The sequence below is a fragment of the Ictalurus punctatus genome, chromosome 19 (genome assembly GCF_001660625.3).
Source record: "Ictalurus punctatus breed USDA103 chromosome 19, Coco_2.0, whole genome shotgun sequence".
NCBI lineage: Eukaryota > Metazoa > Chordata > Actinopteri > Siluriformes > Ictaluridae > Ictalurus > Ictalurus punctatus.
Genome location: NC_030434.2, coordinates 1,390,269 through 1,414,754, shown reverse-complemented (window position 1 = coordinate 1,414,754; position 24,486 = coordinate 1,390,269). Strand labels below are relative to the sequence as shown.

General features: G+C 39.0%; 2 protein-coding genes across 2 annotated transcripts; both read right to left on the bottom strand.

Annotated features, from left to right (window-relative positions):
- Positions 1 to 853: 853 nt before the first annotated feature.
- Positions 854 to 8,125, bottom strand: LOC108279585 (olfactory receptor 1571-like). Its single transcript, XM_017493905.3, has 3 exons — positions 8,100 to 8,125; positions 2,404 to 3,379; positions 854 to 982 (listed from the first exon to the last, which is right to left on the bottom strand). Exons 1-3 carry the CDS (start codon positions 8,123 to 8,125, stop codon positions 854 to 856), a joined length of 1,131 nt encoding a protein of 376 aa, XP_017349394.2.
- Positions 8,126 to 19,806: 11,681 nt separating this feature from the next.
- LOC108279586 (olfactory receptor 1-like) lies at positions 19,807 to 22,652 on the bottom strand. Its single transcript, XM_017493906.3, has 2 exons — positions 21,605 to 22,652; positions 19,807 to 19,872 (listed from the first exon to the last, which is right to left on the bottom strand). The coding sequence occupies exons 1-2, from the start codon at positions 22,646 to 22,648 to the stop codon at positions 19,807 to 19,809; spliced, it is 1,110 nt and encodes a 369-aa protein (XP_017349395.3). The 5' UTR covers positions 22,649 to 22,652.
- Between the last annotated feature and the right edge of the window lie 1,834 nt (positions 22,653 to 24,486).

Genomic DNA, 24,486 nt, shown 5'->3' with positions numbered 1-24,486 from the left:
AGTAACATGGAGAGCTACGTTTGGCAACAAGTAAATGTTTTCAGTAGGAGTTTAACAGTCTCTTGCTTTGGAGAAATTTTGCCCACTCTTCTTTACAACAGTGCTTCAGTTAATTGATGTTTGATGGCATTCATTTATGCACAGCTCTCTTAAGATTCTGCCCCAGCATCTGAATGGGGTTCAGGTTTGGACTTTGGACTTTGTCTATTCCAGCACCTTGATATTTTTTTTTTCCAAATTAAACCATTCAGATGTCAATTTGACAGTGTGCTTGAGATCCTGTGCTGTCCTGTCCATGAACCAATTTCAGCCCAGCTGTTAAGCTGCTTGACGGATGGCCTCATCTCAATAATATTCTAGCATACAGTGAGGTTTATCGTTGTCTCAATGACTGCACATTTCCCAGGACATGTGGCTGCAGAACAAGCTCGAATCATCACACTTCCACCACAATGCTTGACAGTTGGAATTGGGTGTTTGTGGTGATATGCTGTGTTTGGTGCATCTTGTGCATAATGACCAAACTTCTACACCTTTGCCTTGGTCCTCCCAGTTCATAGATTGGCCACCTCCATCTTGAACCCACCAGAAATATCCATATACTTTACACCCCACCAAAAACAAAAACTGGTTGTGATTATAACTCCACAATTCAATATTTTACTAGACAATATCAACAATCACAAAATGCAAAACAGAATTTTGAATTTAGAATTTTGCAATTCTGGCCGGTTTGAAGCCTGTTTACTCTGTAGTGTCTGTCTGTTTGTTTTTACATATTAATTCATATTTTATATTATATTCTCTTAAATTTAATACAATGCTTTTCATGGCTGTGAATTGGTGTGTGAGTTCAGACTATGACTGCCAACACCAATAAACCTACAATTATTATGTCGAACTTGATTGCAGAGGAAGACTTAGTAGGCAGGTTGAATTTCAGCTCAGAATTTTTCTCTCTCCCTCTCTGGCAGATGACAGTCTGACAGAAAGCACAAAGAAACACATAAGTAGGCTGGCAGTAATAAGTCACCGGTGAGAATCATCATATATTACCTCCCAGTTCAACCCACCTCCTCTCTGTCCACAGTTCATGCTCAGTTACGGCCATGCTGCCACTTGTAACTACTACTATATAGTTAAAAAGTGGATATAAAAAATCTACACACTCCTGTTGAAATAGCAGTTTTTTTTGTGATGTAAAAACCAAACCAAGATAAATCGTGTCAGATCTCTTTCCACCTTTAATGTGATAAACCAGCCAACAAAATTCAAGTGTAAAACAGTTAGAAAAAGAAGCAAACACAGCAACTTGGTTGCATAAGTGTGTACACTCTTTTACAATGGCACATGTGAATGAGCTCAGAATTAACCACATTCAAATTTATCATCCACCTGCCATCAATGAAGTGATTAACCCCAAATAAAGATGAGCTGTTTCTGTAAGATCCTCTTGGACAAATAGACTAAAGCCCTGGTCAGCAAAAAGCTTAGACATCATGTAGGGGCTCTCATTGTCAAAATGTATCAATTAGCAAAATGGGTACAGGAGAATTTCCAAAACATTATATGTACCATGGAACCATGAGGTCATCACCAACAAGTGGTGAAAATAGGGCACCACAGGGACATTACCAAGAACAGGATATCTCTCCAAATTGATGAAAGGTAAAGAAAAAATCTGAATCACTCCCTGCATATGACAGCAATCTCTCATACCTTTCACATGTCTGGACGGTGTAGGATATGAGATATGATATGAGACTAGTAGGGTGGCTAAATGAAATCTCTTCCTCATGAAAAACACCCATGCCCAAGTAAATATTTGCCAAAGCATGTGGCAACATTTGTTAATGTCTGATGAGACTTAATTAAATAAGACTCTTAATTAAATCACTGCAATCCTAACCAATGCAGTTACCAAGGATATGGTAAATGCATGTTAATGAACATGCTCTTTCTTTGCCCTGAAATATTCATATACATGGTTATAAACATTAATTTTTGAAGTAGGAAATTCTTATTACATAGTTTATTGTTCAGAATAAAGTCAATAGTAGCAAATGTTACCCAGTGCAAATATTAATGTAGATCAATTCCTTTAATAATAAAATGTTTAACTGTACTGTATGTATAGTTAAAAAAAGAAAACTATATAAAATTATAAAAGATAATCTTGCTAGCGTGGAATGACTTAGCTTGCACTATGTGGTTATCTTACATGCCGCAGTGTCCAAGATACACTGTATAACTGGAAGTATGTGGACATCTGACCATTATATCCAACTCTATGACAACTTCAGTGCTATAAGTAAAATAAATATTTTATGAAGCATGTGTACATGTAATTATAATTGAACGAAATAATTATTCAACAAACATTTTTTTACTCCCAACTCCTACCCATGGTTGAGTTACATTTGGCATGCCACTTATCACTACCACTTTGGCCCGTTTGTAGAGCACTCTAACGGCGTGCATGACCTCCTCTGTCTTTAACGTATATATAATGGGGTTTAACATGGGGGGAATAATCTGTGTCAGGGTAGAATTTATTATCCTATCATTGCCATTTATCGATGATGTAAAAGATGTTATATTGGTGCCTAAAAATGGGAGATAAAATAAAGCCACTAAAATAAGGTGGGAAGTACAGGTCTTCATAGCTTTTCTCCGCTCCAAACCATGTGAGATATTCAGCAAGGCAATTCCAATACAAATATATGAGACAATTATTAATAGCAATGGAACACAATCCAGCACAACAAAACAGACTTTAGCCATGACACTATTAATAAATTTATCATTACAAGCTAAAATCAAGATAGGCCCATGATCACAGAAATAGCTGTTGATAATTATAGATCTACAGAAGGACAGTCTAGTAATCAGAGCTACAAGGAGTGCAATGATAGTTATAGAGAAAATCCAGGTAATAACAATGATTAAAGTCATTGCTGCTTTGGTGACAATGACATTATACCTTAAAGGAAAACATATAGCAACTACTCTGTCATAGGCCATAACAAGCAGAGTAAGAGACTGCGCGGTCATAAAGAATAAGACAAAAAACATGTTTGCCAGACAGGCTCCATATGATATGACCTGATTCTCAAACAGAAAAGTATCAATAAGTTTTGGAATAAGAGCAGAGCTGCCACCCAAATCAGAAAGAGCCAAGTTAAACACAGCAATGTACTTTGCTGTATGGAGGCTACGTGCTAGATAGATGGTGCACATTATAAAAGAATTCCCTAAAAATGTGACAGCATAGACAATGCAGAGAAAGGCATAGAAGTACTTTGTGTGTGGAATATTGTAAAACCCATTGATATAAAAAGTGGAAGGGTGAATTAATGTTGCATTTTCAGAGAGCGCATTCGGCACAGAATTCATGTCAGATGTCGTCTGCCAATATAACCTGTGGAAAAGAATAAGTACTTTAAATTGCTCCTGCTAATACTGCAGTGCATGGAAAAACTTATCGAAATGGAAAAATGGAATAGGATAACACAAAAAACAAACTTTATTATTTATTAATTATATTTGTTAAATACCTTACTTGCATTTAACTAACAATAAAAACACGTCAATAAATTATATATTTTATCAAAGTACATTTTGAAGAAAGTCTATACTTTTTAAGCTTTTACCTGGTCCAGTTAAGACAGCATATTAATACCTGTAGACATCAGTCACATTTATACTTTTTTAAGTGGTAATGTCAGATCTTTGACCACACCTCCAAACAAACTGAAAATGGTGGATATAACCATGTTTTGGGATCAACAGTCATATGCTTATGTAATAATAATTTGATTAACAGTAATATGCTCATTTAATAATAAAGTGATGAATAATGGATTGATGTATTATTTTCTGTGGATTTAAAGTAATGTGTTACAGGTTGGCAAACATTTATACACTATATGGTGAAAGGTTTGTGGACACCTGATCATCACACCCATATGTGCTTGTTGATCATCCCAGTCCAGACTTAGTTCCCCTTTCCACTAGATTTTTGAGTTTTTGGGTCTCTTAGTTCCAGTGAAGGGAAATTCTAATGCAGCAGCATGCAAAGACATTCTATACAGTTGTCTGCTTCCAACATTGTGGCAACAGTTTGGAAAAGTCTGTACAGCATGGGCATAGGAGCTGTTATACATAGTGACGTGACCCCACCACATTTCAAAATCTAGCTTTTGTCCCCCAACTTTTTCCTAATCTGATTTTATTTTGCATTGACTGCATGTCTCCGAGCATTTCGAGTTGGACAGTCTCCAAATGAATCCATTCTGCAACGTTTAGAAACATTATTCAATAAAATAATGAACTTTCGCTATAATAAGCGCAGGGGTCAGACTCCAGTATCTAGGGCTCACTGAACCATTTGCCTGTTGCCAAGCTTGATGACAGCAAAGTGCCTGTCACTGCAAGGTAAAAAGCAAAACCTGGTATGGATTAAGATGGCTACTCTTATGCAATGAAAGAGGAATGGATTCTTTTGGAGATGACTTGAATATTCCGTGACCATCCATGAAAAAATATTTGTGTCCTGAGGTGAGGCCAGTCACAACACAGCATTGATATGCTCTTGAGCACACTAACATATAGATGAAAGATTTACCACTTTGCATGTGAATTAGGATATCGTAGCTATTTCAGCCGATGAAATTGCTGATTGTGTGTATGTGCCATTGCTACATGTCCATAAACAATTTAATGGTAACATTAGTCAAAATGTTCACACAGAGATGAGCATCCTACAATATTTTAAGAATAAGAGGACAGAGGAGGATGAACAGCAGGTCATAGGAGTAAAAAATACTGAGGAGGATGAGCTTGTAAGTTGTATGGATAGCTTCCAAATAGCCAGTCAGTTCACGTCACACCATGTTGGATGTTTGGGTTGGGGGTGCCATCATGTGAGGATCTCTCCCACTGTTGGTTGATTCTAGAAAATATCCTTCATTAAATAAAGTATATCATGCAGTTTATGGTATGCAGTAGTTTTTGTTCTAGTTATGTTATAGTCCGTCTCTCTGACTGTGCACCCGAGTCTTTATAATCTCCTCTCTCCAGTCTTGGTATTCTCAATCTTCTGTCAATGCAAATACTCTCTTACAACCACACTAATTAGTACATTCTACTCCCAAAAGTCATTATAAATGAGCATTTAAGTGCTTTATTTAAAACAAAAGCTTTTCAGTGCTGCATGCACCCCAACTACCCACCATTTCAGCATCCCCCCAGGTTCAAAATCGCTCCTACTCCCCTGCTGTACAGTATATGTGTGTGATGGTCAGGTGTCACTGGATATCAAAAGTCTACATGCCGCTGTTAAAATTGCAGGTTTTTTGATGTGAAAAATTAAACTGAGATAAATCATGTCACATAGCAGCAAGGTATGTAAAAGTCTGCAACAAATCCAATATGCCGGGCAAAAATCATGAACAGGAAAAGTCAATGGTCAGGTGAACCACAAACAACATAAACTAGGCCAAATACAAAAGCTTGGTATCGACTGTAACAAAGACGGAGTGATGTGGTGGTGAGGAAGGCCTTAAATGTTTTTGTATTTTTATTTGGGTGACCATTGAAACTTTATTTGTTTTTATTATGCTTAATTCATATTTGCAGATGCGTTGTACTTCATAGTTAAGGGTTAGTATGGGTAAGGTTTAGTATGAGTTTAGGACATAACAGACAGCACAGTAGATGAGACAAGACAGCAGATGCAACATGGACATCAGAAAGGAGGGTGGAGGAGGGATATGGGGGCTATGTGCAAAGAGTATTAGCTGGAATGTTGGTTGAATGTGGTGTGTGTGGTATGGCTTTGGTTATGTGGGGCTGTATTGTTGGATATTGCGAAGTGATTCCCTGGTAGGTGATGAGTGGTGTCCAAATAGAGTTAAATTTGTTAATTTTATTTGTGATTGGGCGGAGAGTTTTTCTATTGTTATAAAGTCGATTATTAGGTTTTCCCAATGTGTGATATTAATGTTATTCTTTGATTTCCAGGTGTAGTATGGTTTTCTTGCCATTGGTTAGCGCTGTAAGAACTATTGCGTTTTCCTATTTGATGATCACAGCTATATCTCCATACAAGCAGAGTGAAGGGGTGAGTGGGATGGTGGGATTTAGAAAACAAGATAGTTCCTTAGTGATTTGTTTCCAGAAGTGCTTAACTGAATGGGTCCCATGCAGCTTAATTGTGAGAGACAGGGAATGTGCAAAGTGCAAAACATCGAGGGGGACAGAATCATGTCAGAGTTTGTGTCAACCACTCTACCATCTGCCTGTCATAAAAACAAAAATAGGGGAGAAAACAGTGGGGGGAAAAACATCTCACACAATTTCAAGTAAAGGACATACTTAAAAAAATTTTATTGCAATGGTGCTTTCTTTTGTCATTTGACATTTCATAATACAAATTTTGTATAAAGTCACAATTATTACACACTGATTACACATCACTTTCCACTGAGGTTTCAAGAGTACACGGAGCTACAATATGCGACTGTTGCCAGTTTTGCCTGTTTACTGAAATTATATTCTCTCAGGAATACATATCTTGTCATGTGGGTCTTCTGGTTATCTTGAGAGAATAAATTAAAGGGCATATTGCATGCATTGTCTGCAGTCCTAACAGTCCTAAGTGCCTTTCCCCATTCTCCCAAGAATACACAGAAATACACTGTCATATTTTAATTGGTCTAACTTTTTTGTTCATCTGTTTGTGATGTGAAATCCAAGCTAACTTGGAATAATGAAACATCTAGCGTGCATAATATAATTTCTCTGATCATGATATGAAAAAAAATATTTTAGTAAGAAAGGCAAACAATTGTACATTTCACTTGCTGTACACTCCAAGGGTGAATGGTTATAGACTGTTAAATTAAGTCATATATCACAAGATATGTCAGGTATGAAGAGCTTAATAAAACAGTCATTATATAATAGACAAAACATAAATACCATAATGCTCTGAGAGTGCAGGTTATGTATTTCACTCTACACACTCCAGCCTCCACTTCACAGCAATTAATTCCGTGAACCTTTAACCATCATGAATGTGTTCTGCCTTTGGTTCTCCCAGTCTCTGTGTTTGTAACAGAACAATCTAACCACCATGGACCCAGCAGAACCAGCCCCCTCGCCATCATCGCTATCCCATCAGGGTGCACTCCTGGGCCAGCATGAGCAACAACTTCATGCCCTCTCCGAGAGTCACCAAGCCATGGCACACCAGATTGGGCTCCTCACTGAGCAGCTCAACCGTATCCTCCCCCAACTGGCCCAAACTTTGTCTGGACCCTAGCCCAGTCATTCTATGCTGGTGACCATTCCTGCTCCCTCTCCCAGTCCTTCACGGCATGAGGCCCATGTCCCAGACCCAGAACCCTATGCGTGCAACTTAGGGAGGTGCAAGGCCTTCCTACTCCCATCTTCCCTCATGTTTGCCCAGCATCCCCTTACCAATGCCACAGAGGAACCCAAGGTGGCTTATATCATGGGGCTTCAAAGGGGGGATGCCCTAGCCTGTGCCTCCCCTGTGTGGGGTCAGCAGCCCACACTGTTGTCCTCCATATCTTCCTTCACCGATGAGCTCCGATGGGTTTTCGATCACCCCGTCCAAGGGGAGGAGGCCACCAAGCATCTGCTTTCCCTCCACCAGGGGCCCAACGGTGTAGCAGAGTATTCATTGGAGTTCCGTGTCCTGGCCACAGAGTCTGGCTGGAACGAGGAGGTACCCCAGCGAGCGTTCCTGATCAGGCTCTGTGAGCAGTTGAAGGATGAGCTGACCACAAAAGATGAAGCAGACTCTCTAGATGCGCTTATTTCCCTCACCATTTATCTGGATAACCGTCCATGAGAAAGATGCTGAGAGAGGGCCGGATTGTCCAGCAACCCGGCTGAGGAGCTTAAGCTCAGTCCTCGGGTCCCTCCCAGTGCCCGGCTCACTCCAGCCGAGCGTGAACGCCAGTTCTAGGTGGGAGCATGTATCTACTGTGGCCAATCAGGCCACTTCGTCGCCACCTGTCCCATTTTCCCAAAAGGAGGAACTTGCCAGTAGAATTGGAGTTGCTGGTGAGCGTCTCAACTCAGATCTCCCCATCCCAGCTCCATGTTCCAGCTACCCTGCACCACCACCTCATCTTCATCCCCCTACTTGCCTTGATTGACTCTAGAGCTGAGGACAGCTTCCTGGATCAGGATTTTGCATCCTAGTCTAGCCCTTCCGTGGAACCTCTGGATCCCCCCGATGGTTAAAGTACTGGACGTGAGATTCTTGGCCAAGGTCACCCACCATACTGTTCCTTTGCACCTTGTTCTTTCAGGTAACCACCGAGAACTCATCCGGTTCAGGATCATCTCCTCCGCTAGCACTCCGCTGGTTTTGCGCCATTCCTGGCTAACTAAACACAACCCCCAGACTGGTTAGCTGGGAGAGTCGTCACCTGGAGGGCCCTATGCCACTCCTCCTGTCTGAAATTTGCCCTTCCCCTACAGTGTCCACTGGGGCACCTCCTACCCTAAGGCCTCCAGACCTCTCATCCATGGCCCCCGAGTATCATGACCTGGCAGAGGTTTTTAGCAAGGAGCGGGCCCTCGGGCTACCACATCACTGCCCTTACGATTGCGCTATTGACCTTCTTCCTGGTTCCACCCTACCTTCAGGTCAACTGTATAATCTGTCCCATCCTGAGAGGGAGGCCATGGTGAAATACATCTTGGAGTCCCTTGTGGCCGGCATCATCTGTCCCTCCTCCTCCCCCCTGGTTGCTGGCTTCTTCTTTGTGGACAAGAAGTCCTCAGTTCATCACTGAGGAAGCATCACCTTTCGATCTAACGCTATTACATTAATTTCTTCTAATCTCTATACTTTAAAATTATTTACCTTACGTTATACAAATATAACTGACACTACTTTAGATAAAACAATCGTAATGTTGCGCTGTCGCTAAATTTGATGTGTTTTTTTTTTCACAAACATCCGCGACTAGCTTGCGACTAGCTTGTAGCCCGTAGCCCGTAGCCCGCTAGCATCACCTACCGCTAGCCTTGTTTATGTTTCACATTTCTCATTTACCGCTGTTCTGTTTAAAAAATAAATATGTCTGCTGTCTCTCCGGTTTTGAGTGCAGATGAGGACTCGCTCGAGCTTCACATGGTGCGGCTGGAACTGGAGGATGTGGAGAAGCAGATCCGCGGCCTACTCGACAAGCAGGCCCAGCTGCTGGAGCGGGGATTCCATTGTGCGGAGCGTCCGTGTAGCCTCATCTAAAGGTAAGGTGCGCACACTGTTTTTCTGGTGCTTGTGTCCTTGATGTTGCTGCGCAGGTATCCGGGATCCTGAAGAAGGACGAGCGCATTGAAGCGGTTGTGCTGCACGCGGGGACGAACGACACCAGGCTGCGGCAGACGGAGGTTCTGAAGAGGGACTTCTCCAGCCTGATCGAGACGGTACGAGGCAGATCACCCACCACGAAGATCATCGTCTCTGGACCTCTTCCCACATACAGACGTGGTGCAGAAAAGTTCAGTAGACTTCTAGCATTAAATGATTGGTTAGTCTCTTGGTATAATGAGCAGAATCTGGTGTTTGTCAATAACTGGAATCTGTTATGGGAGCATCCTAGGTTGTTTCGTCCTGATGGCCTGCACCCCAGCAGCCTTGGAGCGGAACTGCTGTCAGACAACATCTCCAAGGCGCTACACTCCAAGTGACTGCCTACCGTAAGTACATCTTCCAATAATAACAACATTCAGTATAATCAATGTTCAATTAAAAATCCGGCACCGATAATACATACTATAGAGACTGTGTCTGTTCCCCGAGCTATACAAATATATAGAAAATCTCGGAAAGTCTATCTTCGTAACCTAATTAACATAAAATTAAATCATATTGAATGCACAGCCAGCACTTTTGATCTGAGGCTAGGACTATTAAACATTAGATCTCTTGTGTCTAAGGCTCTTATTGTTAACGACATCATTACTGATCAGGAATGTAATTTAATGTGTTTAACAGAAACTTGGATTAAACCAAATGACTACATAGCATTAAATGAAGCCAGTCCTCCTGGATACAGTTATGTACATCAGCCTCGTTCAACTGGTAGAGGAGGAGGTCTCATCCATAGTAAAAATCTAGTCGTCACACAAAAACCTAAGCATAAATTTAATTCTTTTGAAATTCTTTATACCAGTATAAGTTATGTAGCCACAAAAAATAAGTCAATTCCTCTAATTATTATTTACAGACCCCCAGGGCCATATACTGAATTTCTTAGTGAATTTGCAGACTTTGTCTCAAACCTGGTTGTGTCTGTAGGTAAAGCATTTAACGTCGGAGACTTTAATATTCATTTTGATAACCTGGAAGACCCTCTAAGATTAGCGGTTGTGTCCATCCTAGATGCATTAGGGATTAATCAGAACGTAATCGGGTCTACTCATAATGGTGGTCACACTCTTGACCTCATACTAACATACGGACTAAGCATAGAAAATATTATCATTTTTCCGCAGTCTGAAGTTGTCTCAGACCATTATCTTATCTCGTTCATAATACGTATTGATCATAATATTTCCACCTCGTCTCGCTACCGCGTAAAACGTACCTACACATCAGCTACTGCACCGTGCTTCATAAATAACCTCGCAGAAACATCAATTAGATTTGGATCACTGTCTGATCCCATAGAACTCGATCAGGCGACTGAAAGCTTGGAGTTAACACTCCGCTACACGCTAGATAGAGTGGCTCCACTCAAAAGGAAAATAATTAGAGAAAAAAAATTAGCACCCTGGTATAACGATCAAATGCGAACCTTAAAACAGACAACTCGACAATTAGAACGTAAATGGCGTCAAACCAAACTGGTGATATTTCAAACAGCATGGAAGGAGAGCCTACTGAAATATAGGAAATCTCTTGGCGATGCTAGAAAAATCTATTTCTCCACCTTAATAGGAGACAACAAAAACTATTCTAGATTCCTTTTCAACACAGTAGCAAAATTAATTATGAATAAAACCACTACAGAGAGAAATACTCAATCATTACATAGCAGTGAAGATTTCATGAAATTTTTCATTGATAAGGTTGAAAATATTAGACGTGAAATACAGGCCATTAAATTAAAACCGGACAGTACTGTAACAAACCCATTACATGACAATATAGCAATATCACATCAATGTTTAGAGTGTTTTGCTCCGCTTAGAGAGACCGAACTAGCTACATTAATCTCTTCAGCCAATTCATCAACTTGCATACTAGATCCCGTACCTACATGTTTGTTTAAACAGATTTGTCCAGGAGTAATTGAACCACTTTTAAATATAATCAATTTAAGCACTGGCTATGTACCTAAATCACTTAAATTAGCAGTTATTAAACCCTTGATTAAAAAACCTGCTCTTGACCCGTCTCAATTGTCCAGCTATAGACCAATATCAAATCTCCCCTTCATCTCTAAGATTTTAGAAAAGGTTGTAGCAAAGCAGTTATGCTCGTACTTAGATAGGAATAACATTCATGAAATGTATCAGTCAGGATTTAGACCTCATCATAGCACAGAGACAGCGTTAGTTAAAGTAGTAAATGACCTTCTACTGACCTACGATCAGGGTTGTGTCTCACTGCTTGTGTTACTCGACCTTAGTGCAGCTTTTGATACTATAGATCACACTATTCTCCTTGATAGATTAGAAAATGTTGTTGGTATTAAGGGAACAGTCCTCTCCTGGCTCAGGTCTTATCTGACCGATCGTTATCAGTTCGTAGATGTAAATGGTGATTTCTCCATGCGTACTGAGGTTACTTTTGGAGTTCCACAGGGTTCTGTTTTAGGCCCACTGCTCTTTACTTTATATATGCTACCCCTAGGTCAAATTATTTGTAAACATGGAATTAGCTTCCACTGTTATGCTGATGATACACAGTTGTATGTTTCAGCGAAGCCAGAGGACAGACATAAGCTTAGTAAAGTTGAGGATTGTGTAAAGGACATTAGACATTGGATGTTAATTAACTTCCTTCTACTTAATTCTGATAAAACAGAAATACTTTTATTAGGCCCACGTGTAGCTAGAAGTAATCTTTCTGATCACATGGTTACTCTGGATGGTCTTTCTGTTTCATCATGTACAGCAGTTAAAGACCTTGGAGTGATTATTGACTCCAGCCTATCATTTGATGCTCATGTAGATAATATTACTAGGATAGCCTTCTTTCATCTCAGAAATATTTCTAAAATAAGAAACATATTGTCACTACATGATGCGGAAATACTAGTTCATGCATTCGTCACCTCTAGATTAGATTACTGTAATGCCATACTGTCTGGATGTTCCAGTAGGAATATAAATAAGCTCCAGTTAGTCCAGAATGCAGCTGCTAGAGTCCTAACTAGAACCAGAAGATACGACCACATCACACCGATATTATCAATACTGCATTGGCTCCCAGTAAAATCTCGCATTAACTATAAAATACTTTTATTAACCTATAAAGCACTAAATGGTCTCACGCCACAATATCTAAGCAATCTTTTGGTTTTATATGATCCGCCACGCCTACTTAGATCAAAAGATGCAGGCTATTTGACGGTACCTCGAATAGTGAAGGCTACAGCAGGGGGAAGAGCTTTCTCTTATAGAGCCCCACAGTTATGGAACAGTCTTCCTATTAGTGTTCGGGACTCAGACACAGTCTCAGTGTTTAAGTCTAGGCTTAAAACGTATTTGTTTACTCAAGCCTACCCTGACTAGATTCTGTTCTACTACTTCACAGTCATAATTATCTTTTTTCTCCCTCTCTCCTTTCGCCGAGCCCCACACGAATTTATGGAGATACTAGAGATCCAGATCCTTTCTGCCTCTGGATGGAGCTCAAATCTTCTCTAATTCCAGACTGCTGGGACTATGGCTGCTCCTAAGGCCATACAGACTTCATATAAATCCATAATGAACTTTTTCACACTAACTGTTGTTACCCAGATGAGGATGGGTTCCCTTCTGAGTCGGGTTCCTCTCAAGGTTTCTTCCTCTTAAAACATCTTAGGGAGTTTTTCCTTGCCACCGTCGCCACTCAGTGGCTTGCTCAGTTGTGATAAATTCACACCTTTAATATCTGTATACCATGTTGATATTTCTGTAAAGCTGCTTTGAGACAATGTCTATTGTAAAAAGTGCTATACAAATAAAATTGAATTGAATTGAATTGAATTGAAGAAGGACAAGACCCTTCACTCTTTCATTGACTATCAGGGTCTTTCAATATCAATATCACAGTCAAAAATAAGTACCAACTGCCACTCCTCAACTCCACCTTCTAACCGCTGCATGGGGCCACCATCTTCACTAAGTTGGACCTGCAGAACGCATACCACCTTATCCGGATCAGAGAGGGGGACGAGTGGAAGACACTGTTCAATAACCCCCTGGCCAGCTTGAATACCTGGTTATGCCATTCGGCCTCACTGACACCCAGGCAGTGTTCCAAGTCCTGATTAATGACATTCTCTGGGATTTCCTGAACTGTTTTGTATTTGTATACCTGGACAACATTTTGATCTTCTCGCAAACTCGTGCTGATCATGTCCACCACATCCATCAGGTCATGAAGAGACTGCTGGAGAACCACTTTATTGCCAAAGTGGAGAAGTGTGAATTCCACATTAGGTTCCTGGGGTTCATCATTGAGAGTGGGTGGGTGAGAGCAGACCTGGAGAATATCCAGGTGGTCATTGAGTGGCCCAGACCTACCACCCAGAAGAAATTTCAATGGCTCCTGGGGTTTGTGAACTTGTAACGCCGGTTCATTTGAGACTACAGCCGAGTTGCAGCACCACTCACCAGGCTTATCTCCACCTCTACTCCCTTTGTGTGGACTCCTGAGGCCGAAGCCACCTTCACCATACTTAAGGAGCAGTTCAGCTCAGCCCCAGTACTGATCCAAGCAGATCCCACCGAACAATTCAGTGTAGAGGTGGATGCCTCTGACTTGGGAGTGGGTGCGGTGCTCTCCCTGTGATCCGGCCCTGACCCAAAAATCCACTCCTGTACCTGCTTCTCTCACTGCCTCTCCCTGGCAGGATGCAACTACAATGTGGGGAATCATGAGTTGCACTGGCTCAAGGGGGCTGAGCAACCCTTTATTGTCTGGACTGACCATAAAAAATTGGCCTCCATCCAGAATGCCAAGTGCCTCATCTCCCATCAGGCATGTTGGGCCCTGTTCTTTGGGTGGTTCAATTTTACTATGCTCTACTGCCCTGTTTCTAAGAATACTAAGCCAGATGCCCTCTCTTGCCAGAACCCCTAGACCCCAACACCACCATCCCTCCGGCCAGCGTGGTGGGGGAAGTCATGTGGGAGATTGAGTCCATAGTTCTAAGAGCACAACGCACCCAACCAGACCCAGGTAATGGGTCACCTGGTTACCTGTTTGTCCCAGATGCCGCATGTTCCCAGGTTCTCCAGTGGATCCATTGTTTCTGGTTTGCTTGTCACCCTGGCTCCATTCACATCCTAGGCTCATTGAAACAGCACTTCTGGTGGCCTACGATGTACGCCAACACCCGAGCCTTCATCACCGCCTGCTCCGTGTGCGCCCGTAATAAGGCCCTGCACTGCCCGCCTCCTGACCTACTTCAACCCCTGCTGATTTCGTGGCCCTTCCCAAGCTTGCTACTGAAGACACAAGCCAAAAAACTCTCACCCCAGTACTCAGTCCCATTCATCATTGATAGCATTATCAATCCTTCAGCAGTTAAACTCAAGCCACCCAGGTCCCTGAACATCCACCCAACCTTTCACATCTCCTTGCATTCCTGAGAGAATGCAATTTCAGTAAACAGTCTGTGACCTAGTGAACTAGTAACAGGATTTATTTGTTGATAGAAACTTCGAAGCATTATTGTAAGTTGCTCTGGTTAAGGGCATCTGCCAAATTCTATAAATGTAAATGCAATGTAAAACTTAGAACATGGCACCTTTGGTGGCAGACCACACAATGTTTAGGTGAGTAAAACTATTGGAATAGTCCATTTAAGTAAATAACATTCAATATTTAGTCTCATATCCCCCGCTTGCAATAACTGCATCAAGCAGGTGACCCACTGACGTAACCAAACTACTACATTCTTCTTGTGTGATGCTTTTGTAATGTTTCCAGGCTTTTACGACAGATTCTTTCACTTATTGTTTTAGAGGATTTCTCCTTTCAGAATTCAGATATTTGAATTAATTCTGTTCCTACCATCATGATATCTATTAGATCATCAAAAAAGATTAGTCCGAATTAGTCAGAGTACATTTTTCTAGTCAATCCTATTACTTAAATGGAGAACGTCCTTGTAAACTGTTCGCTCTATGACGACAATGAATCTAGGGCCAATAAATCTGTTATGAACAATGGTTCCATATATATCCAACCTAAACATATAAATATGGCATTTTAGTCTTTATATCAACATTTGTATACTTGCATCTATGAATCTAGAGCTGGTCTGACTGAATTTGCTTTACTTTGAGAACATTTCAATCTTCCCAAGCTAAGCAATATCCAGTGGAATACATTGAGCATTCCTCTGTCAATCAATTAATTGAAATTTGCATTGGATTCAATAAGTAGAAATAAAGCCCCTGGTTTAGATGGAATCCACCACAACAATTGAGTGTTTTAGGTGACACAGCGGCACCCTTTTAATTAGATTCATTTTTATTAGATTCATTTGTTTCCACATATTAACATATACATATTATGACATTCTACCCAAATTTCCTTACTCTCGTCCTTCAGGAAATCTCTCAACAAACACACACATACACACAGGACATATATTGGCTTTTATTAAATACACTTCGAATAATCAGCCACAATAATAGTACTAGCAATACTACAATCATGCATGCCAAATTAATCAAACTCTTAGTGGCATCTTTGTGGTTATACGCATGATAAGTCCAGAAGAAAGCACAGCAGAAAAATAGGTGAATGAAAAATAGGTTGTTTTAAAGATGTATTAATTTTCATAGTCACTGCTTCTGTAGGCTATATGTAGTGCTCTGATTGTGGAATGTGTGACCGGGGGGGGGGCAATCACTGCAACAAGCCGATGACCCACTGAAATAAGCAAACTGCTGCATTCTTCTTGTGTGATGCTTTTGTGACGTTTCCAGGCTTTTACCACATATTCTTTCACTTATTGTTTTAGAGGATTTCTCCTTTCAGAATTCAGATATTTGAATTAATTCTGTTCTTACCATCATGATATCTATTAGATCATCAATAAAGATTAGTCAGAGTACATTATTCTAGTCAATCCTATTACTTAAATGGAGAACATCCTTGTAAACTGTTTGCTCTAATATGAATCTAGGACCAATAAATCTGATGTTAGGTACAATGGTTCCATATATATCCAACCTGAAGATAAATATGGCATTTGAGTCTTTATATCGACATTTGTATACTTGGATCTATGAATCAAGAGCTGGCCTGACCGATTTTGCTTTGCTCTTTGAACATTTAAATCTTCCCAAGTGAACCAATATCCAGTGGAATACATTGAGCATTCCTCTGTCAATCAATGAATTGAAATTTGCATTGTAATCCATTACTAGAAATAAAGCCCCTATTGAGTGTTGAGTGTTTTGGGTGACATAGCGGCACCCATTTAATTAGATTCATTTTTATTAGATTCAATTGTTTCCACATATTAACATATATATATAATGACATTCTACCCAAATTTCCTTACTCTCGACCTTTAGGAAATCACTCATCAAACACACACATACCACATAAGCCATATATTGGCTTTTGTTAAATACACTTCTAATAAACAGCCACAATAATCATACTAGCAATGCTACAATCATGGATGCTAAATAAATCAAACTCTTAGTGGCAACTTTGTGGTTATAAGCATGATAAGTCGAGAAGAAAACATGGCAGAAAAATAGCTGAATGAAAAATAGGTTGTTTTAAAGATGCATTAATTTTCATAGTCATTGCTTCTGTAGGCTATATGTAGTGCTCTGATTGTGGAATATGTGAACAAGGGGGCTTTGTGTTGAACAAAGGTCTCATATGCCTTTCCTGAGCGATCTGGTCTTGGCAAAAGGCCTAAATCAATGAGTTCCCAGAAGTTTATGTGGCAAACTAAGTGAAGTTCTTTGTTTCCATGATAGCTGAGATTAGGCAGGCAGTAAATAACTCGATTCCGCAGTGTAAATGAATAAAGATTTATTTCTTTATGGTTCCTATGGCTAACTGAGTGAACTGTAATGTTTGGTCCAGAGCTTTCTGTTGGGTTTCTGGCTGAGAGTGTCCATTGTTTTATGGTTCTATTTTGTGGGTTGTATATGCTGCTTCTGTGTTGAGGTCCTACACTCTGGTGAAAAGAGAAATGTCAACTCCATGACACCAACTGTCAGCTGGAAACTTTTTCTTCTCAAGCACATCAAGTGAGACAAAAGGTCATTTGTTAGCTATTTAAATCAGCTACATTAGACCTATGCTCGAGTATGATGGCACCTTGGACTCACCAGAGTGCTGGTCTTTCAGTTAGAGTGGTCCAAAAGAGGGCTTGCAGTATAATTCTTTGAGTAGCCTACACCACTAAAAGCTTTCACCATCTTAGACATCCTTTCACTGGAAGTAAGGCAGGAGCAGATACAGTCATTGGAAAAGGAAAGTATACCCTCCTTCGATGCTATGTTTTATTTATCAGGGCCTAAATAACAATTGTGTGGTCCTCAGCAGTTTCTGTAAATAAACAAATAACCTCAGGTTACCTCAGAAAAAAACACAACAGATTTTAGTCATTTATAGTCATTTCCATTTTTTAATCATTCAGAAATGAGGTTGGAAAAAATAGTACATCAACTTTACACACCACCAAAAACAAGAACTGGTTGTGATTATAACTCCACAATTCCATAATTTAAGACATATCAACAATTACACAGTATAAAAACCTGGCCTGTTTGTAGCCTGTTTACTCTGTAGTGTGTGTCTGCCTGCTTTTACATATTATTTAATATTTTATATTATAAAATATATTCTCTTAAATGTAATACAATGCTGTAAATTGGTGTGTGAGTTCAGATTATGACTGCCAACACTGATAAACTTACAACTATTATGTTGAACTTGGTGTGTATGGGTGCAGAGGAGGACTCAGGAGGCAGGTTGAATTTCAGCTCAGAATTTCAGAATTTCATTGAAAGCACAAAGAAACACAAATAAGTAGGCTGGCAGTAATAAGTCATAGGTGAGAATCATCATATATTACCTGCCAGTTCAACCCACCTCCTCTCTGTCCACGGTGGATGCTCAGTCACGGCCATGCTGCCACTTGTAACTACTACTATATAGATAAAAAGTGGATATAAAAAGTCTACACACTCCTGTTGAAATAGCAGTTTTTTGTGATGTAAAAATGAAACCAATATAAATCATATCAGATATCGTTCCACCTTTAATGTGATAAACCAGCCAACAAAATTAAACTGTAAAACAATTAGAAAAAGAAGCAAACACAACAACCTGGTTGCATAAGTGTGTACACTCTTTTATAATGGCACATGTGAATGAGCTCAGAATTAACCACATTTATCATTCAAATTTATCATTCACCTGCCATCAATGAAGTGATTGTGATTAACCCCAAATAAAGATGAGCTGTTTCTGCAAGATCCTCTTGGACAAATAGACTAAAGCCCTGCCCCGCAAAAAGCTTACAAATTATGTATGGGATCTCATTGTCGAAATGTATCAATCAGCAAAATGGGTAAAGAAGAATTTCCAAAACATTAGATGTACCCTGGAACGATGAGGTCATCACCAACAAGTGGAGAAAATGGGGCGCCACAGTGACATTACCAAGAACAGGATATCTCTCCAAATTGACAAAAGGAAAAGACAAAACCGAAATCACTCCCTGCATATGACAGCAATCTCTCATACCTTTCACATGTCTAGACTGTGTAGGATATGAGATATGATATGAGACTAGTAGGGTGGCTAAATGAAATCCCTTCCTCATGAAAAACACTCATGCCCAAGTAAATATTTGCCAAAGCATGTGGCAAAATTTGTTATGGTCTGATTAGACTTAATTAAATAGGATTCTTAATTAAATCACTGCAATCATAACCAATGCAGTTACCAAATATATAGGTAAATGTATGTTAATAAACATGCTCTTTCTTTTCCCCACAATATTCATATACATAGTTATAAACATTCATTTTTGAAGTAGGAAATTCTTATTACATAGTTTATTGTTCAGCATAAGGCCAGTAGTAGCAAATGTTACCCAGTGCAAATATTAATGTAGATCAATTCCTTTAATAATAAAATGTTTAACTGTACTGTATGTATAGTTAAAAAAAATAGTCTTGCTAGCTTAGAGTGACTTAGCTTGCACTATGTGGTTATCTTACATGCCGCAGTGTCCGAGATACACTGTATAACTGAAAGTATGTGGACATCTGACCAACCACACTGATATGTGCTTGTTGAACATCCCATTCCATATTTATTCCCCTCTTTGCAGTTATAATAAGCTTCACTCTTCTGGGAAGGCTTTCCACTAGATTTTGGAGTGTGGCTGTGGAGATTTGTGTTCATTTGTTCTACAAGAGCATTATTGATGTCAGGCACAACAAGTCCTGGAACACAGTCAGGGTTCCATTTATATTTTATATTCCGTTTACATTTATAGCATTCGGTAGATGCTCTTTATCTAGAGTGACTTACATTCATTTCATTTATAAAATTGAGCATTTGAGGGCCTTGCTTTTTTCTGAGGTCTTGGCTGAGTTGCTTAGGTTTTTCTCTGATATCAAGGTCAAAAAGGCACTGGCTCTAAATAAAGCCACAGGTGCACTCCCAACTACCGCTTAATTATGAGAATTGGCCAGTCAGAAGCTTCTAAAAGTAATCATTTTTTGTAATCTTTCAGACATTTGAAAGAGTTGACTAGTTGATTAATACATTGAGTAGTTGCCACTGTGGGGAGCTGTTGACTAGTCAAGCCAGATGGTAAAGAAATGCAAGCAGATCCTATATAAAGCTAGCTAAATATACTTTGTTGGTCTACAAATATTTCAGAACAGATCAAGCTTTTATGATTCAGTTGTGTGGCAGATTGTTTTTAACCTGCTTACTCCTGCATTTTCTTTCTTTTGTTTTCAGTTGTAGTAATTTTTTGTATGCATTTACAATATTTTCTAATAAAATGACTATTTTCACACACAAAAAAAAACTAATTTAAATCACACTGATCAGGATAAAGCAATGACTAATTAATTGGTGAATTCAATGAACAAATGAATAAATCTCAATTTACACCAGATGCTCAATGCCCCAGAGTGCCTCAGTTTTTTTTGCCCTGAGAGCTTCATAGCTGAGCACTCACTCCTGACTGCATGTCATGAGAACAGTTCTGATTCATGCCTCTAGTTAAATTTTCTACTGTTAATTGTTCATAGTTATTATTTTACACATTGTATGTTGTGATTTATTCATTTTTTGTCTTTAACAATAGCCTAAAGAAGCACTGATACAGGAAATGCACAGTAATTCATTCTGTGTATGACTGAGTCTGTGTTGAATTGAAGTGTGTTTTGATGTGTTCTTTGTTGTCATTTATCCACAATGAACTGCACTAAAATTAGCTTTAAAAAAGTGATGCCCTAAATCAGCTTTTTTTCTGATTGAAAAAAGATGACTAGCCAACTACCGTCGTAACAACCTTTTTTAAACTACTGATCAACCAGTTAAAATGAATTTTCATGCAACCCATAACACATGGTGTATTTTATTTGGATTACTAGTAGCTTTGGCAAAATATCAGTAAGAAAATTTTTTTTGTGGATAAATAACAATTTATCTCAAATTTCTTTTGTCAAAAATACTTTAGTCAGTACTATAATATAAAACTACCAATTTTTTAATGTACAGTAGTCCATGATTAATATACCTTCAAAATCGCAGGAATTCAAACAAACCGTTAACAGTCAGGTTAGAGATAATTTAATGGAGTAAGTAACTAAACAAAAACATAAAAGTAAAATAAAGAGAAAGCTATGATTTTTTTTAAGCACAGCATTGTTAAGACATTTGTTCTTCAGGTTTGTAATGCGTTAGGCAGGTCTCTTTAAAAGCTCAAATAATGAGCTGCACCAACTCCTTTTTTTGGAGCCCACACATTAGGTGCTCCTTCAAGTCCAAATTAAACATTGTGATATCTGCTTTCATTTGTAACTGGACTTTTTCATGAATTAAAATAATTTATTAAAAAACAAGGTTTATTTCTAAATTAAATTATTTCTAAATTACATACCATATAATGAAGAAGGTTTTTTTTTTTTTTTTCAACATGAATGTCCCATTTTGTCAAACTATATGACAACTTCAGTGCTATAAGTACAATAAATATTTTATGAAGCATGTGTACATGTAATTATAGTTGAATGAAAGAATTATTCAACAAACATTTTTTTTACTCCCAACTCCTACCCATGGTTGAATTACCTGTCCATTTGGCATGCCACTTATCATTACCACTTTGGCCCGTTTGTAGAGCACTTTAACGGCATGCATGACCTCCTCTGTTTTTAAAGTGTATATAATGGGGTTTAACATGGGGGGAATAGTCTGTGTCAGTGTAGAATTTATTATCCTATCATTGGCATTTATAGACGATGTAAGAGCTGCTATATTGGTGCCAAAAAATGGGACATAAAATAAAGCCACTAAAATAAGGTGGGAAGTACAGGTCTTCATAGCTTTCTTCCGCTCCAAACCATGTGAGATATTCAGCAAGGCAATGCCAATACAAATATATGAGACAATTATTAATAGCAATGGAACACAATCCAGCACAACAAAACAGACTGTAGCCATGACACTATTTATAACTTTATCATTACAAGCTAAAATATAGATAGGCCCATGATCACAGAAATAGCTGTTGATAATTATAGATCTACAGAAGGACAGTCTAGTAATCAGAGCTACAAGGAGTGCAATGATAGTTATAGAGAAAATCCAGGTAATAACAATGATTAAAGTCATTGCTGCTTTGGTGACAATGACATTATACCTTAAAGGAAAACATATAGCAACTACCCTGTCATATGCCATAACAAGCAGAGTAAGAGACTGCACGGTCATAAAGAATAAGACAAAAAACATGTTTGCCAGACAGGCTCCATATGATATAGCCTGATTCTCCAACAAAAAAGTATCAATAAGCTTTGGAATAAGAGCAGAGCTGCCACCCAAATCAGAAAGAGCCAAGTTAAACACAACAATGTACTTTGCTGTATGGAGGCTACGTGCTAGATAGATGGTGCACATTATAAAAGAATTCCCTAAAACTGTGACAGCATAGACAATGCAGAGAAAGGCATAGTAGTACTTTGTGTGTGGAATATTGTAAAACCCATTTATATAAAAAGTGGAAGGGCGAATAAATGTTGCATTTTCAGAGAGCGCATTCGGCACAGAAGTCATGTCAGGTGTCATCTGGCAATATAAACTGTGGAAAACAATAAGAAGTACTTTATATTGCTCCTGTTTATAGTGCAGTCCATGGAAAGACATCAAATTGCAAAATGGAATAGGAACACACATAAAACAAACTTTATTATATATTAATTATATTTGCTAAATACCTTACTTGCATTTAACTAACAGTAAAAACACATGTCAATAAATGATATATTTTATCAAAGTACATTTTGAAGAAAATGTTTAGTTTTTAAGCTTTTACCTGGTCCAGTTAAGACAGCATATTAATATACCTGTTGACATCAGTCACATTTATACTTTTTATGTGGTAATGTCAGATCTTTGACCACACCTCCAAACAAACTGAAAATGGTGGTTGTAACCATGTTTTGGGATCAACAGTCATATGCTCATTTAATAATAAAGTGATGAATAATGGATTGATGTATTATTTTCTGTGGATTTCAAGTAATGTGTTACAGGTTGGCAAACATTTATAGATTATATGGCAAAAGGTTGTGGACACCTGACCATCACACCCATATGTGCTTGTTGAACATCCCAGTCCAGACTTAGTCCCCCTTTCCACAAGATTTTTGAATTTTTGGGTCTCTTAGTTCCAGTGAAGGGAAATTCTAATGCTGCAGCATGCAAGGACATTCTATACAGTTGTCTGCTTCCAACATTGTGGCAACAGTTTTGGAAAAGTCGGTAAAGCATGGACATAGGAACTGTTATACATGGGGGGACATGTCCCCACCACATTTCAAAATCTAGGTTTTGTCCCCCAACTTTTTCCTGATTTTATTTTGCATTTAATGCATGTCTCCGAGGATTTCTGAGTTGGACAATCTTCAAATGGATCAGTTCTGCAACGTTTAGAAACATTATTCAATAAAATAATGAACTTTCGCTATAATAAGCACAGGGGTCAGACTCCAGTAGCTAGGGCTCACTGAATGATTTGCCTGTTGCCAAGCTTGACTAGAGCAAAGTGCCTGTCACTGCAAGGTAACAAGCAAAACCTGGTATGTATTAAGATGGCTACTCTTATGCAATGAAAGAGGAATGACTCGAATATTCTGTGACCATCCATGAAAAAATATTTGTGTCCTGAGGTGAGACCAGTTACAACACAGCACTGACATGCTCTTGAGCACACTAATGTATAGTTGAAAGATTTACCACTTTGTATGTGAATTAGGATATCGTAGCTATTTCAGCCAATGAAACTGCTGATTGTGTGCATGTGCCATTGATACATGTCCACAAACAATTTAATGGTAACATTAGTCAAAATGTTCACACAGAGATGAGCATCCTACAATATTTTAAGAATAAGAGGACAGAGGAGGATGAACAGCAGGTCATAGGAGTAGAAAATATTGAGGAGGAGGAGCTTGTAAGTTGTATGGATAGCTTCCAGATAGCGTTAGTTCACGTCACACCATGTTGGAATGTTTGGGTTGGGGGTGCCATCATGTGAGGATCTCTCCCACTGTTGGTTGATTCTGGAAAATATCCTTCATTAAATAAAGTATATCATGCAGTTTATGGTATGCAGTAGTTTTTGTTCTAGTTATGTTATCGTCCATCTCTCTGACTGTGCACCCGAGTCTTTATAATCTCCTCTCTCCAGTCTTAGTATTCTCAATGTTAAGTCACTGCACCTTCTCTCTTATAACCACATTAATTACTACATTCTACTCCCAAAAGTCATTAGAAATGAGCATTTAAGTGCTTTATATAAAACAAAATCTTTTCAGGGACCCCCCCTGCGCATTTCAGTATCCCCCCAGGTTAAAAATCGCTCCTACGCCCCTGCTGTCCAGTATATGTGAGTGATGGTCAGGTGTCACTGGATATAAAAAGTCTACATGCCGCTGTTAAAATAGCAGGTTTTTTGATGTGAAAAATTAAATCAAGATAAA

Bases quoted from the DNA above. Each gene is read 5' to 3' on its own strand.
- LOC108279585 (XM_017493905.3), bottom strand. From the start codon at position 8,125: ATGGGGAGATCTGAGTTGAGACGCTC. The intron at 3,380-8,099 runs ACCAGCAACTCC...TTCTGTGCCGAA, and splicing joins AGATCTGAGTTGAGACGCTC to TGCGCTCTCTGAAAATGCAA. The intron at 983-2,403 runs GTAGGAGTTGGG...GCTTTCTGTCAG, and splicing joins CAAATGTAACTCAACCATGG to ACTGTCATCTGCCAGAGAGG.
- LOC108279586 (XM_017493906.3), bottom strand. From the start codon at position 22,648: ATGTCTTTCCATGGACTGCACTATAAACAGGAGCAATATAAAGTACTT. The intron at 19,873-21,604 runs GTAATGATAAGT...TTGATATCAGAG, and splicing joins TCTACAAACGGGCCAAAGTG to AAAAACCTAAGCAACTCAGC.